At 47.7% G+C, this 13719-nt stretch overlaps 3 protein-coding genes across 4 annotated transcripts; 2 read left to right on the top strand and 1 right to left on the bottom strand.

The window, feature by feature from the left end:
- Window positions 1–2661: 2661 nt before the first annotated feature.
- Window positions 2662–4091, top strand: LOC101766093. Its single transcript, XM_004966151.3, has 2 exons — window positions 2662–3213; window positions 3328–4091. The coding sequence occupies exons 1-2, from the start codon at window positions 2756–2758 to the stop codon at window positions 3884–3886; spliced, it is 1017 nt and encodes a 338-aa protein (XP_004966208.1). The 5' UTR covers window positions 2662–2755; the 3' UTR covers window positions 3887–4091.
- Window positions 4092–4170: 79 nt separating this feature from the next.
- On the bottom strand, window positions 4171–9433 carry LOC101766500 (solanesyl-diphosphate synthase 1, mitochondrial). 2 transcript variants are annotated; one of them, XM_004966152.2, is made up of 12 exons: window positions 9072–9433; window positions 8626–8718; window positions 8020–8100; window positions 7786–7857; window positions 7563–7694; window positions 7394–7480; window positions 6899–6970; window positions 6493–6578; window positions 6173–6305; window positions 5981–6070; window positions 5255–5353; window positions 4171–4715 (listed from the first exon to the last, which is right to left on the bottom strand). In XM_004966152.2, exons 1-12 carry the CDS (start codon window positions 9234–9236, stop codon window positions 4536–4538), a joined length of 1290 nt encoding a protein of 429 aa, XP_004966209.1. In that variant the 5' UTR covers window positions 9237–9433; the 3' UTR covers window positions 4171–4535. The 2 variants fall into 2 exon arrangements, with proteins under 2 accessions (XP_004966209.1, XP_004966210.1); XM_004966153.3 differs by having other exon boundaries at window positions 8626–8721; window positions 9072–9430.
- Window positions 9434–12333: 2900 nt separating this feature from the next.
- Window positions 12334–12687, top strand: LOC101767195 (squamosa promoter-binding-like protein 13). Its single transcript, XM_004966154.3, has one exon. It carries the CDS (start codon window positions 12334–12336, stop codon window positions 12685–12687), a length of 354 nt encoding a protein of 117 aa, XP_004966211.1.
- Window positions 12688–13719: the final 1032 nt, after the last annotated feature.

Here is a 13719-nt window from a genome sequence, read left to right as displayed (position 1 = left end):
TGTGTGTAGAAAGAGGGAAATAAAGGGAGAAAGGTGTGATTTGGTCTCATGTACATGTGTGTAAAGCTGAGGTCTTGCTTCTTTTAAAGCCTGGAAAGCTTGCAATTAGCAGGCATTGTTTGGTCTAGTCTGGTCTGTTCACCCCTCTGCTCTGAACATTGCCGTTGGACGGTGGTCCACATGTATGCTTGCAATGGTGGTATCAGAAGCTCAAAAGCCATGGTGTTCCATTCCTCTGCCACTATTGTATGCTCCTAATTCGTGGTGCATCATCATGAGCTTGTCTCTCAAAGCTGCATAACCCGCATGTCGATTTGTTCGACATGTTCTCCAAGGATCACTAATAACCTACTACTACTACTACAAAAGCTAAATCCCAATTCGATCGGCAGGCATATTCAGTGTCTCACCTGGATATCGATGCACCTGAAATTTCAAATGAAAAAAAAAATCACCTTTTAGTTAGTTTACTCCTCCATTGGCTTCATGACGCCCCCACAAATTGCAGCGCTTATCGGTGATCATGGCGCTTTGCGTAGATTGCTCTCCTGCTCATGATCTTTACGCTTCTTTTCAGAATTGGCTTTTGCGTCTTCAGAACTTGCCCGGGGCAAACAATAAAGCCCCAGCGGCTGCGGCGCTGCTCCTCCTTTGCTCGCAGAAATGTTGGCGCCGCGAGCTTTTGCCGCCGGCGCGGGGGACAGCGGCGAATCATGCGCATCACCGCGGCTCCCGCCCCGATCGCTTCGTGCTGCGTCTTTGCATGGCCTGCCCGCGCCTTGTGGGACACTGAATCATTCGGATCCTTCCGCCTGTCTGCTGCCTCGAATCGATCTCGAGCTCACGCCCAGCGAGGAGCTGCCTGGCAGAGCTACGCCGGCCGCCATTGTTCTTGCTGCAACCTTACCTACCTGAATCTGAAAGAATCAAGCATTTCTACCAGATCAGTATTTTATTTCATTTTAACTGGTTTTTTTTTATGCTTTTTTAGATGATACAAGTATGGCAAAGCTCATCTGATAGAGGAAGGGAACTAATCTCAAAGCCAAATCGGAGGTGGTGTTAGTACAAGCGGGAACATCATTTTTTTTCACTCTGAAAAGTCATTTTGTTCCCAAGAAAAAAAAGAAGAATCTGAAAAGTGCGCCATGCGTATGGAGTCAAGCTCGACATTTGACTTGGATTCATGATAGCCAATGAATGGAGAGACATACCTGATCTGCATGCTCTGCATTTGTGACTGACTGACTGATCATAGGAAGAATAAGGGGTCCAGCAGCAAAAAAAAGATGTCCTTTTGACATGGAAAGAGCTCAGTTTTATGCCAGAAATAAGATGATACACTTGCATGCCTACTTTGCATATTTTCTGATGCAGATAGCTGTTAGATAGATGCTGGGCTGCAGAATTTTATGATCTCCATAGATCACACAGATGGGCACAGTTGGATGTGGATCTTGGAATGCTTCTCTGGGCAGTAAACTAAACATCCATGTGATTGTGGCCAAGATTTTGTTGGAGTTGTTAAACATGAAAGATGTATAGTGGCATCTGCAGTCACAACTTGCAGTTCACTTTTAGTACCCTAGCTTACAGCTTTAAGCACACTCCACATGATTTGCAGCCTGATCATGAGCTGCTCCTGAGTTGTAGTGCCTCCAAGTTGCTAATGTTGTTTAAACTCGAGGCTTACATTGTGAGGTTGATGTTTGGTCTAAAAAAAAGTATTTCCTTGATCCTAGTTAGCCACTTTGATCTGTCCCTGCCTGGTAGCTTTTCCATGAACACTGGATTGGTCCTGGACTGTTAAGCTTTCTAATGGGTAATTATTTGATACCACACTTAAAATTCTAATCCTAGTGATCACATAGTTGAGTGCAACAATGCAAAGCACCAAAATTAAAAAAACAATAAAAAACAAAAAGGAAACAAAAGGGTTAGTAGCGTGAAGTGGAAAAGCAGTGTGTATTTTTTTTCTTAATATGAGAAGAGTGAGGAGTTGGAAGAATGAGGCCATGGATCAACCACCATGATGCTGTGTCTGCAAAGAGGGTGGCACAACACAATCATCCCATATCACATGCCTCCTCCCCTCCAAAAAGGCATTACCAATCAATCCATTGGTTACTCCCCCTGTTGCATACATCATTCATTCATCTAACTATCCTATCCCATACCACATCAACAGCTAAGCAACAGAAAACTAAGCCTGTCAATTTACCTGATAGCCACACAGTGTTGTAACAACTCTAAAGCCTGTATGAACGGTGTTATATATACTGAATCAGCAGCAGTTTCTTCATGTGCTAGGATTAGCAAGCTGTTGCGTATGATTGTGGTGAGTTGAGTGCTTAATCATGAAGGCTTGCAAAAGTTTTTTATGACCGGCAACATTTGGCCATGTTTAATTTACATCTATAAACCATTGGGAAATACTGATACTTCACCAGAGGCAAAAACACTAGTTTCAGAATCAGTTTAACTTAATTCTAAACAGCAAAATTAGTTGGAGATCGATCTGCAATAATCTGCAATTTGATAGATGCCAACAGTACTTGTTCGTACTGTTTCTGTACCTGCAAGCAGCGATACAGTCTGAATGAGCTAGTATATATACACATGCATCCGACGAGCCAAAAGCATCAAGCTTTCCCTGCCTGGCCTCGATCACCTTTGTATAAAGATCACCATCTCTCCTCTCACAGCAAGACGCACAAAGCTCTCACGCATAAGCCAGAGGCATCAGCGAGAGAGGATGGACGAGTCGTGGAGGTGCACCATGGGCTCGGTGTTGCCGCGGCAGCGGTCGTCGGAGCAGCAGCACGCCGGCGGCGGCGGACACCAGAGCCTGGCGCCGGACGACTTCCGGGACGTCTACGGCGGGCCGCCGCGCACCGTGCTCCTCCGCAGCTTCGGTGGCGAGGCGGCCGACTACCACTCCCCGACGGGCCACCACCAGTACATGAACTACGGCGGCGCCGAGGCCTTCTGCCGCCGGCCGTACGCCGACGGGCGCGCGGCGGCCGTGCCCACGGAGCAGGGCTTCTTTGACGACATCTTCGGCGCCCGTCGTCACACGAGGTCGAGGTCGAGGTCCAAGTCGAAGTCGTCGTCGGCGGTCAGCTCCGACGAGTTCCCCGCTGGCTTCTGCCGGCCGGTGGCCACCGGCAGCCGCGCCGACGCCACGTTCTCCTCGTTCACTTCTAGGCTCAGGTAGGAGCTCATCGACTGACAGTCGTGCCTACCTAGAGAAGCACGTGAAAAATGCGTCATGTGCATATGCATTGTGATCACTGGCGCTAACATGATCTTGTCGTTTTTTGACAGGCCGGTGACGATCCCTTCGCGGCGGTACGACTCGTCGCCGCCGTCCTCGACGTCGACGATAGGGGAGTACCAGAGCAGCTTCACGTGCTCGACGGCCGCGTACCCGGCGGCTCGATACTACTACGGCGACGCCAAGGCCGCCGGCAGATCGTCGAACCACAGCAGAGGCGGCGACGGCTCGGCGGCGGCGCACCGCCGGCGGCACCAGCGCGGGAGCAGCAACTTCTGCTGCTTCACGTCGAACCCGGAGACCAGCAGCAACGCGCCCAGCTTCCGGCAGACGCGCGGCGCGCGGTCGCCGGCGGCCGAGACCACCATCACCGACTACTCAGGCGCCGACTACGGGTACTACTACTCGCCGCCGTCGGCCACGTCGTCGTCGCTCTTCACCAACCCGCTGGCGAGGACGCCGCGGAGGCTGGAGGAGGTGGTGATGGAGGTGAGGGAGCGGGCGCCGCTGCTGATGGACGACGGCGACGACATCGACAGCGTCGGCGCCGCCGCGGTGGACGAGGCGATCGCATGGGCCAAAGAGAGGTTCTGGAGCCAAGCCAGGTAATTGGACGGTCAGGATCGAATCCTCAAGATGATCAGGATCTCAAAAACGTCCAATTCGTTGATGGCCCGTCAATCCATGCCGTCCATGGTGTGCCGATGTAGAAATCACGCAACATTCTAGGAGATCAGTGACCATGATCAAAATGTTTTGTAATGCTTCATTCATTATGGAAGATTGAATACATTCATTCAGCTTGCACACTACATCAAACAAACATAAGATGCCAGAATGTGCAAGCAATCGCTCCTAGCGGGTGGATTTCCCTCCGTTACTCTTTTAAGGAAAAAAAAAAGAGAAATCAAAATTTGCAGAGGTAATGGTTAACAGATCCTAGTGTGGTACTGTCTGAGGCTTGACAGGAGTCAACAATCCATTCTTCTCGTATATTGGGTCCAGTGCTCCCAATTATGTGTCTACATAATATCTGGTGACCATTGCAATCAGTGATATACATATTTTGCTGCCACTTGCAGCAAAAAGCACTATAGCTCTGAGAAATGCAGGTCCTAAACTTTCAGCAATGTTACACAAAACTTGGGCTGTGAAAAGAATGCAATGAACCAAAGTATACAAAATCTTCCAAGTGGAATACTAGGCCTGTGGCCAGGTTCAGCTTTCTGTTCACCTTGTGAATGCCAAGACACCTTTGCTATTTTGTCCTGGTGATGACTCTCTCTGTTATATCAATAAGAGCGCGCCTCGAAGTCAGAACATCCTCGTCGTCGCTGTCTGGGAGGGCTTCTACAGCTTTGATTGCACGGTTAGCGTGTTCCCGTGCTAGCTCTTTCGTCCTTTCAATTCCACGGCTCTTCTGGAGATAGTCAAGGGCCTGCAATTTGCACAAATGTAGACCATTAAGTTTACAACTTCTCCGTCCTTGTTTATTGTCGGATTACAGAGTACAGGCGCTTTAAGTGTGCAGGGATGTGATGTAAAATGCAACAATCAATTGCTCAGATGTGACTATGATTATCAATAACATCCGGAGAAGGCAACAATTGGAGCTTGAAGTCTGTAATGAGCTATATGGTCCTCAGTATCATCCTAAACTAGTCAAGTTGGTATGAACACCTGTTACCCACTACGAATCAAGATTGCATAGCACACCTAAATTGTAAACCATGGAAATACAGTTTTATTTTCTCAAATGCTGCAGGAGAGTTGCATGTCATTTCATGAAATAGTTTTATCTTTATTATTTAACTTGTATAAGTGAGTATTCTTCATTATCAGCTTGGTCTGCATGCAAATATCATCGTAAGAAATGTATACATGTGCATTGAATATTACGCCCTAATGTTTGTCTGTACCGTTATAGGTAAATGAACAATGCAGCTAGCCTGTTCTCAAACTAATACAATTACTCACAAGTTCAACATTTGCAGGATCCTCGAAGCCGCTGTCAACAACTTCATGTAGTTGAGGGAATTCCTCCATTGCATATAGAATTGGGGCCGTAATGATTCCCTGCATCATGAATACCATCACTTGATAGAAAACATAAACATGATAATGAATGAGAGAATCACTATGCATGTGGTCCATGTTAAATATCACAGTTGTAACTTAGTGTTGAAACAACAACTCTTGCTTAACCATTACATGTAATTTCAGTAGCTTTACCACAAAGACATACACCATTATTCAAGGCTCACCATATCCTTCTTATGCAGTATAACAATAATTATCTCTACTCAGTTCTGAATGTGAAATTGGCATGTCTAAGAAAATACAGTCACCAAATATTCTTGCCCTACCAAAAGCAATAATCCTGTTGACATCCAAATTCTGGTATTTCCTGCTAGAGGTCTGTCATGTGTGGCATGTCCAGAGATAGCAGCATAAAAAGTTTCAGCAAAATGGATCATGTAGGGTAGAATGCAGCGTATACCAAAAATCCACTAATAAAGCATTATAAACAATAACACCAGACAGCAAAAGCTTCTATAAATTTCCCTTATCCAAAATATTACGACACATAATATGACTACGTAAAAGATAAATGAATAATCCTATTTCAGAAGATAGAAAGGGGGAACGTTATCATTGCAGAGGAAACCAAATATAACAAGAACTGGGAGCAGTTGCTATTACATGGCGAATATCAGATAATGAACCCTTCCCAAGGGATGCAGAGGTGCCAGTGAAATCTAGAACATCATCAATCAACTGGAACGCTAAACCCTGCATGGATTTCAAATTAGCTAAGCTGCTGATATTTTCAGAATTAGCTTAGAAGGAAATTATTTCAGGAAAAAATGAAGGGAAATGTAAAATGTTACAAACCAAGTTTCGTCCATATTCGTATGCAAGCATCGAGACCTCAGCAGTGTGCCCTGCAAGAATAGCAACAGCCTTGCAGCTATTTGATATCAGTGATGCTGTTTTGTAGTACGTCTTCTGCAAGTAGTATTCCATGCTGCAAATATTTTGGAATCCATGCCACAACTAATTAGCAAAGACCAAAGATCGAACAGAGAATATAAAGTAAATAAGCAATTGAACATTTCAAGAATTTCACTCCACAACTGTTTGAACTTTGAATACAGTATATATTACATCTGACAAGAGCAACTAAGTGCATGGTAGAGAGAAAAATATTAAACCTTCGTCGTTGCTCTCTGCTTGTTGAGATCTGCATAGTTTCACCGGTAACTAGATGTTCTACAGCAGTTGCCATTAGGGATACCACCTGCACAAAGATGATAGACCGGTTGGTATTATAGACAGCATGCAAGAAAAGAGCAAAGTGACCACTGCAGTCACAAGGGTTAAGCTAAGCACGGTAATGCTGTTATGGATACCAAAGAGGGCAAGGAATTGCAACTTAAGATCAGCAATAATGAGAGTTATAGACATGCGAATGAATGGGTCAAAGGACTAAACATCCATGGTAGCAAGCAGCAACTGATCCATGGTAGCAAGCAGCAACTGATACAATGAGTCACATGAACTTTGCATAACACCTATCTTGAGATTGCTAAAACCAAATGAATGAAACCATGTATTTACCTCTGTATTCCCAAGTGCTGCAAGTGCCACACATGCTCTAGACAGGAGGAAGTCACCTGCCAGTACAGAAAGCTGCAGGCAAAACAAGTGAGGAATACTGATGTCACATATCTCAAATGTTGAAGATTCTACATTTTAGAAGTAGAGTAACACAAAGGAAGCAGTTCCAAGAACAAATATCAATTTTGCTACCCTGTAAGGCTGTAACATCAGAACAGTGCTTGTGGTACCAGCTAATTGAGGACACAATACCAGCTATTTTAATACTTTTTATTCCTCAAATGTCCAAGTCCGACATAATTCATATTGATCTGAAATAAAATGAAAAAGTCTTTTTTTGTCTGGACCCTGGAGCAATGGCAGGTTAAGCTTACATAGGTTTGCACTCTGAACTATGAACTATTTTAGTGACTTGTAGTTCTCAGTGCAGAGATAAGCTTGAGATTCACTAAATATACTACATATGTGATTACTAAGAAGAACAAATTACAATACCTTGTTCCCCATAACAAGATTCAACGAACTGACACCACGCCTAGTATCAGCATCATCTAGAACATCATCATGCAGAAGGCTTGCGACCTGCGATAGGTAACAGATTGAGAAATAAAAGAAATATAGCAAATGTGTCTGCTCTGAAGGATAGCTATAACACTATACTAACATGAATCATCTCTGTTATCTCTGCAATGTTCAGATGGGGTGTGCGGAGTTTATCTGCTAACATACTGAGAACTCCGCCTTCTGTTGATTCTGATAGGGGGAATCTGAGAGCTGATGCCATCAGCAACAAAACCTGCCAATACAGATGCAACATTAAAAACAACAAAGATTAATGAAATGATATTGTAGCCATGGTTCAAGAAATGCAGAAATTAAGATGTTACCGTAGGTCGGAATTTTTTCCCTTCAGCTCCCACCTTGAAAAAGTATTCAGCTGCTGATGCCAGTTTGGGGACCTACAAATGAAAAATTAGTGCTCACTCTTAAGCAAGTTTGGGATGGCAGAAAAAGACAATTTTGGTGATCACTAGATCAATGAAGCATCAAATCATCCTGCTATTACAGCTCGGAGATATACAAAAATAAGTTTCTACGAGCAGGACCAATTTGTTACTGACCTCAGCAGCCACCATGGATCGTAACCTATCTGCAACAAGTGATAGATCATCGGCGACTAATTCAAATGGATCTCTGTGTTCCTGAGAGGTCGAGCAAGTTTAGACTCTTCAGACTATCTTATAATCAAGAAATAAGAAGCATATTATGTTTTGCGGTAATAGCTTTCCCATGCACAACACAAAAAAGGCTGAGTGATGATGATACATGATAGAACTATTTTATTGTTTATTCCTGGAAATATAAAGCAAAAGTGACCAGAATGCTACCGACCACAAGCTGTAAGAATAACAAAATGCAAAACATTTGACACCTACTGAAGCAAAACGAGGAGCAGCCAAGCTAGCATGATATCATGTGGAATTAGAATATGTTTCGTGGTGGCCCAGCAAGCCCAGTATTTGTGTCCTTGTTTGGTTGGTAGACATGTTTTGGTTATGATACTAATCCGTGCATTTTTTTGAAGTCCAATCATTACTGAGCAAATATTTGACAAAAAACAGTGTCTTATCCATTGACTTGACAGAGAAAAAGGTACTCACAGATCATTCGGACTCAACAAGGCACACAAAACAAATATTTGGGGGCAATAAGGTGGTTTCAAGTACCTGAGCCCTTGAATCCCCGTCCTGGCGAACCTGGTACTGAGCATCATGTAGCCATCTGGAGCTCATGAAAGCAGCTCCTCTGTAACCCACCACCTACTAAACCATACCAAAGGCACAGAGCTTGTCAGTATGGCATAAAAGGCAAATCCTTCGAAAGGTACAGCAACATACGGCACCTAATCAACCGGTTTTATTGTTACAAGAAAACAGACCAGACGGTCAGCTAGTACTATCCATGCTGATGAACAGAAACTAATCAGCTTAGCAAAAACCGATCAGTGCGAGTTGGTACGAATGAGATCACAAGCACTCCGCAACTTCTCGTGGGGGCGCCGCGTGGGTCGGCATAAACACAAACACATCGCGGGCAGTGGCAACTCAGCCGCCACCAGGCACCCCCGCGCCGACACAACCGAACAGGTAAAGGATTGGGAGGGGGAGTGGACCTTGCTCCGAATCTGGGAGGCGAGGGGCAGGTGCTGCCGCCCGAGGAGGGCGGCGCCCGCGCCGGACGAGGTCGTCAGGAGCCTCTGCGCCTGGGCCGCGCAGCCGGCACCGGTCCCGGCGGCCAGCGCGGCAGCGCGGCGCGCGAGAGCCCACCGCCAGGACATGCTCCCCTGTGTTCTCTCGCTCGCTCCCGAGATCGGGGGGAGGGAGGGAGGGAGATGAGCTTGGAGAAAAAGTCAGAGACGGAAAGCAAAGGGAAGGGAAGGCGGCGGCGGCGGGCTCTCGGTCTGGTTCGTTTGGGGGGTGTTGGAGAACGGAGGCGGCACCCGGGGCGCGGAGGGCGGTCGCGTGGATGCGCCCCTTCCGCCACGTCTGGCCGTGGAACGCACGCGCGTTGGCCGATGGATGGGGGTGTTTGGTTTTAGACGGCTCAGTTTTTGGCTATTTTGATTTGACTTTGTTGTGCGTGGAGAGCTGTTATGGCAGTATATTTTTATTTAGGCATGTTAAACTTCTTTTTGTTAAAATATGCTAACTTTAGGTGCAAAGTGAACGAAAAGTGCATACCATTGAGCCCTTCTAATATAGTTTTGAGATAATTGAGCCCTTCTAATATCTTTTTGATATAATTGAGCCCTTCTAATATCTTTTTGATATAATTGAGCCCTTCTATATTAGAAGTAGACTAACACAAACATGGGCATATATTTTTTTTTCAAAAAGCAAACTTAAACCCTTTATGTTTAACATCATTTTATGGCATGTGAATAAATCATAGTGCAGAACTTAAAATATCGAATATACATGAGGGAACACGCACGCACGTAAGTATGAACCAGTGGGGAAAGAATGTAATTAGAAGGAATGGTTCGTCGAAATTGGATATGTCATATGCGTTCGGATTGAAATCAGCGTAATGCAAAACGCTTGGAACTTGGTTGCACCCGGTGGACCAGGTCTACGCGGAGATCCTTGGAGGGGTGGGTCTTGTTGCCAGATCCTGGGCCACTCAAATAGAAATTGTCACTTTTCCCCCCAACGGAGAAGATCAATCACACAACCAAGTGGTGGGTTCAGTTTCCTGTCGTCAATAATTTAGCTTAAAAGCCCGATAATCTAAATATGGGCTGGCCTAGCCCATATTAAATTATCGGGAGCTATCAGGCCGCGCAAAGCCCAACAATAATTTGGAACGGGCGGATGGGAGATGTGGGCCAAATGATCACCGAAAGCGGGCCGATCTCGTCCCAAATTAGACCCGCGAAGTCCCCTGGCCCCCAATCCCACGGCCCGCGTCGCGAAACATCGAGAGGTCGAACCCGACCGAGCCGCGCACGTGAGCTTCACGCGCGCCAGGCGTCGTTTCCACGAGTCCATCGCCCATCGACACCCAACCATCATCTCCGAGCCCGACGGCCGGCACGCGCCGGTGCCTGTGATTGTTTCCGGCGGCCGCCGCCTCCCGACGGCCGGAGTCCACACAGCTGCACGGCTCGCACCTTCTCATCAGCATCATTATCCGCTTCGCCTGACCACGACGTCGCCCGGCGGATCGGACGCCGTGCGCGGCAGGGCACGCGCGATGCAAGCCGACGTGCGGCGTCTTTTCACCCGCGACGGCGACGCCGCCCTCCGCCAGCCATCACACTGTTGTAACTGCGACCAAGCCATCACGCCCGTCAGGGTCTCGACGCCGAGCACGACCGGAAAGCCACACGCATTGATTCGCGTACGTTCATCAGCAGCAGAGAGACAGATGCGCACGGCACGGCGGCAGCGCGCTGACACCTGACAGGCGTAGCTCGGCGAGCGGTGCCCTGGTGGACGCGGCACCTGCGAAAGGTACTCGCCGGCCGGCCGGACGCGCCGGCCCTTCCGCAACCGACTCCGGCCTTGCTTGTCAGCGAGCACCACCGTTAAAAAAACTCACCTTACATCCACCACTTTTATCCCAGTTTAAATTTAGTCCGGTTCATTTACCAGGCATAAAACTCAGCCACTGGCGGGGGCTCACCAAATCCCTCCAGACCACTGACCTTTACAACCGGGACTGAAGGCTCAAGGTTGAAATACCAACCGGTTGCAATTACCAACCGGGACTAAAGTGAGACCATCCCTTATCTCGGTTGGTGTTTCCAACCGGAACAAAATGGTCCCTACCCTCGTTTTCCGTGCACCCCCCTCCACCTCCTCTCTCTCACGCGCGTTACGTTATCTCCTTGTCTTCCGCCGGCCTCCCACTCTCACGTGCCAAAGTCCTTATCTCTCTACGCGCCCTCCCCCTCCCACACTCCTACCACCGGCCCCTCCCCTCCCTCCCGCCGCCGCCGCCGCCACCCCCTCCCCTCCCTACTCCTGCCGTTGCCCCCTCCCCCTCCCTCCCTCTCTTGGCGTCGCCGCCGCCCCCTCCTCCCCCTCCCTCTCGGTGCCACCGCCCCCTCCCCCTCTGCTGCCCTCCCCTTCCCCCTCTGCTCGTCCCTCACTGGCAGTGAGGAGCGGCAGCGGGGCGAGGTGCAGGGTAGCGCAATAAGAGATGAGTCAGCTGGTGAGGTGCGGCGGCGGCGAGCTCGGTGGCCAAGACGAAGTCAGTGTTGTTGTGGTGTTTGAGTTCTTGCTTTGGCTTTGTATCTTTTTTTAGGCGGCGGCGGGAGAGGGAAGTCAGTGAGTTCTTGCAGTCAGTGTTGCTTTGGTGTTTGAGTTCTTACTGTGGCGGCGGCAGCCGGCCGGCCGGCCAGCGGTAGGGCGAGCGGGTCTTTTTTTTTATTTTTTTGAAACGCTTTAGTCCCGGTTGGTACATGGTCTTTAGTCCCGGATCTTCACTCAGGACTAAAGATCCCCTTTTGTCTCGAACAGTTTATCCTGGATGATTTTCCGGTAGATTTAGCCACTACCAACCGGGATAAAAGACGAGTTTTCTACCCGTGCACCCACTATATTTATCTCGATCCTTACTGGCCAGCAGAGTGCTGTCATCGTATAACTCTGATAGATCCGACTGCTGCAAACCACCGCCACGTATTAATCGTCTCCCGAGAATGCCCTCGGCGACGCCGTCTCCTGCGGCGGAGTCGCCGGCCGGGGAAGCCCGGGGGCGTTCTCGGGAGCGCGCGCGGCTATAAAACGCCCGGCAGGTTGCTCCACTGTTGGCATGGCAGCCAGCAAACTAATCTACTTACTAGCATGCATTGGTTTGTGTCCCATAGCTGTAGCCTGTAGAGTTCACTCGCTACGACGATCGGAGTCAGTCATCAGTCAAGCAGGATGGCGAGCGTCCAGAGGGCGTCGTTCTTGCTCCAGGTCGTCCGGACCTCGTCGCGCTCGCGCTCGCGCAAGCGCGAGGAAGCAGGCGCCTTCTCCGCCGTCGCGCCGTGGCGGCATCCCGTCTACGGCGGCGGCGGCAGGTTCCAGCCGCCGCGGCCGGCCAAGCTGCTAGACACCATCGTCGAGGAGGACAGCTCCAGCGTCGTCAGCAGCATGGCGGCGCACGACGCCGGCGGCGGCGGCGGGTACTTCCTGCAGGGCGGGGCTTCCTCTTCGTCATCATCAAGCTCGGTTCCTAAGGCCTTCCGCTTCGCCTCGGCGGCGGCCGGCGGCGGCGCGCAGCAGAGCCGTTGAGGTGATTTGATCTTGGGAATATATGTCCTTGATCCCACATATATATGAAGTCATGTTGTGTCCTTTGCCATAATATATGTATGCGATGCTCTTCGTATATTGTTATCGAAGGGTTTCCCATGAGTTCTTCGTGTATTGTTCAACTAATAAAAATCTTTATGGTCGCGTATGTACTTGTAACATTGTCACAACTCTAATGATATATGTGATGTACTCTAATTACCGAAAATCAGCAGATAGGAGCGACAATTGACTGAAATGAAAATTTATAAGCTCCTTGGACACCGCATAGCCGTGAACATGCCTCAATTTTTTGTTGATTCACCGGAAGGTTATCGTTAATTAGTTCATGCACCTTGAGAAAATACTAACTATATATATAGTCCATGTACAAAGTAAATGAATCAAGTATGAAAATATGTGCAAATGTGGCGTTGGATCTGGTATCAGAAAAGAAAATCCGACAGATACGGATTATCCAATAATTAGAAATGGATTATTACACAAGTCATATAATAGGATTTTCCAACTATATGTATTAGTCCTCAAGATTTGGAGGCTTAGCTTTAATTTGCAAATGTTACTTGTTCGCTTTTTATGTAGTTGTGAGTTTCCCCCTTTTCTAGAGAGGACTTAGGTGTGCTTTGGGTACAGTGTTACATTCGCCTTGAATTTATTAGCTATAAGTTTGTAATATGCGAATTGTATTTTAAATTATCAGCTAGCTTAACGAACCATGAATATGAGTATTTGTTGGCCATGTTAGTACCACTTTAGTATTCCAAACTTCCTGCTGGACACGTTCGCCAAAGATTGTAACCTTGCTGCTATATCAATATAAGCTCTTGTGACTTGCCCTAAAAAGTTCGTAAAATACCGATCAGCTCAACGAAATTTCCATCCCTCATGGATCATCGAACGAAGGCATTCGTTTCGGATGATTTCCCACCCCATACATAGGAAAGATAGAATCATCCTACTGCATTCCTTCTCCGGTCCTTTCATGGCCCATGCTGTTCCCTTCCTTCAACT

Source organism: Setaria italica, chromosome IV (assembly GCF_000263155.2).
Source record: "Setaria italica strain Yugu1 chromosome IV, Setaria_italica_v2.0, whole genome shotgun sequence".
Lineage (NCBI taxonomy): Eukaryota > Viridiplantae > Streptophyta > Magnoliopsida > Poales > Poaceae > Setaria > Setaria italica.
This window is presented reverse-complemented; position numbering and strand designations above follow the sequence as displayed.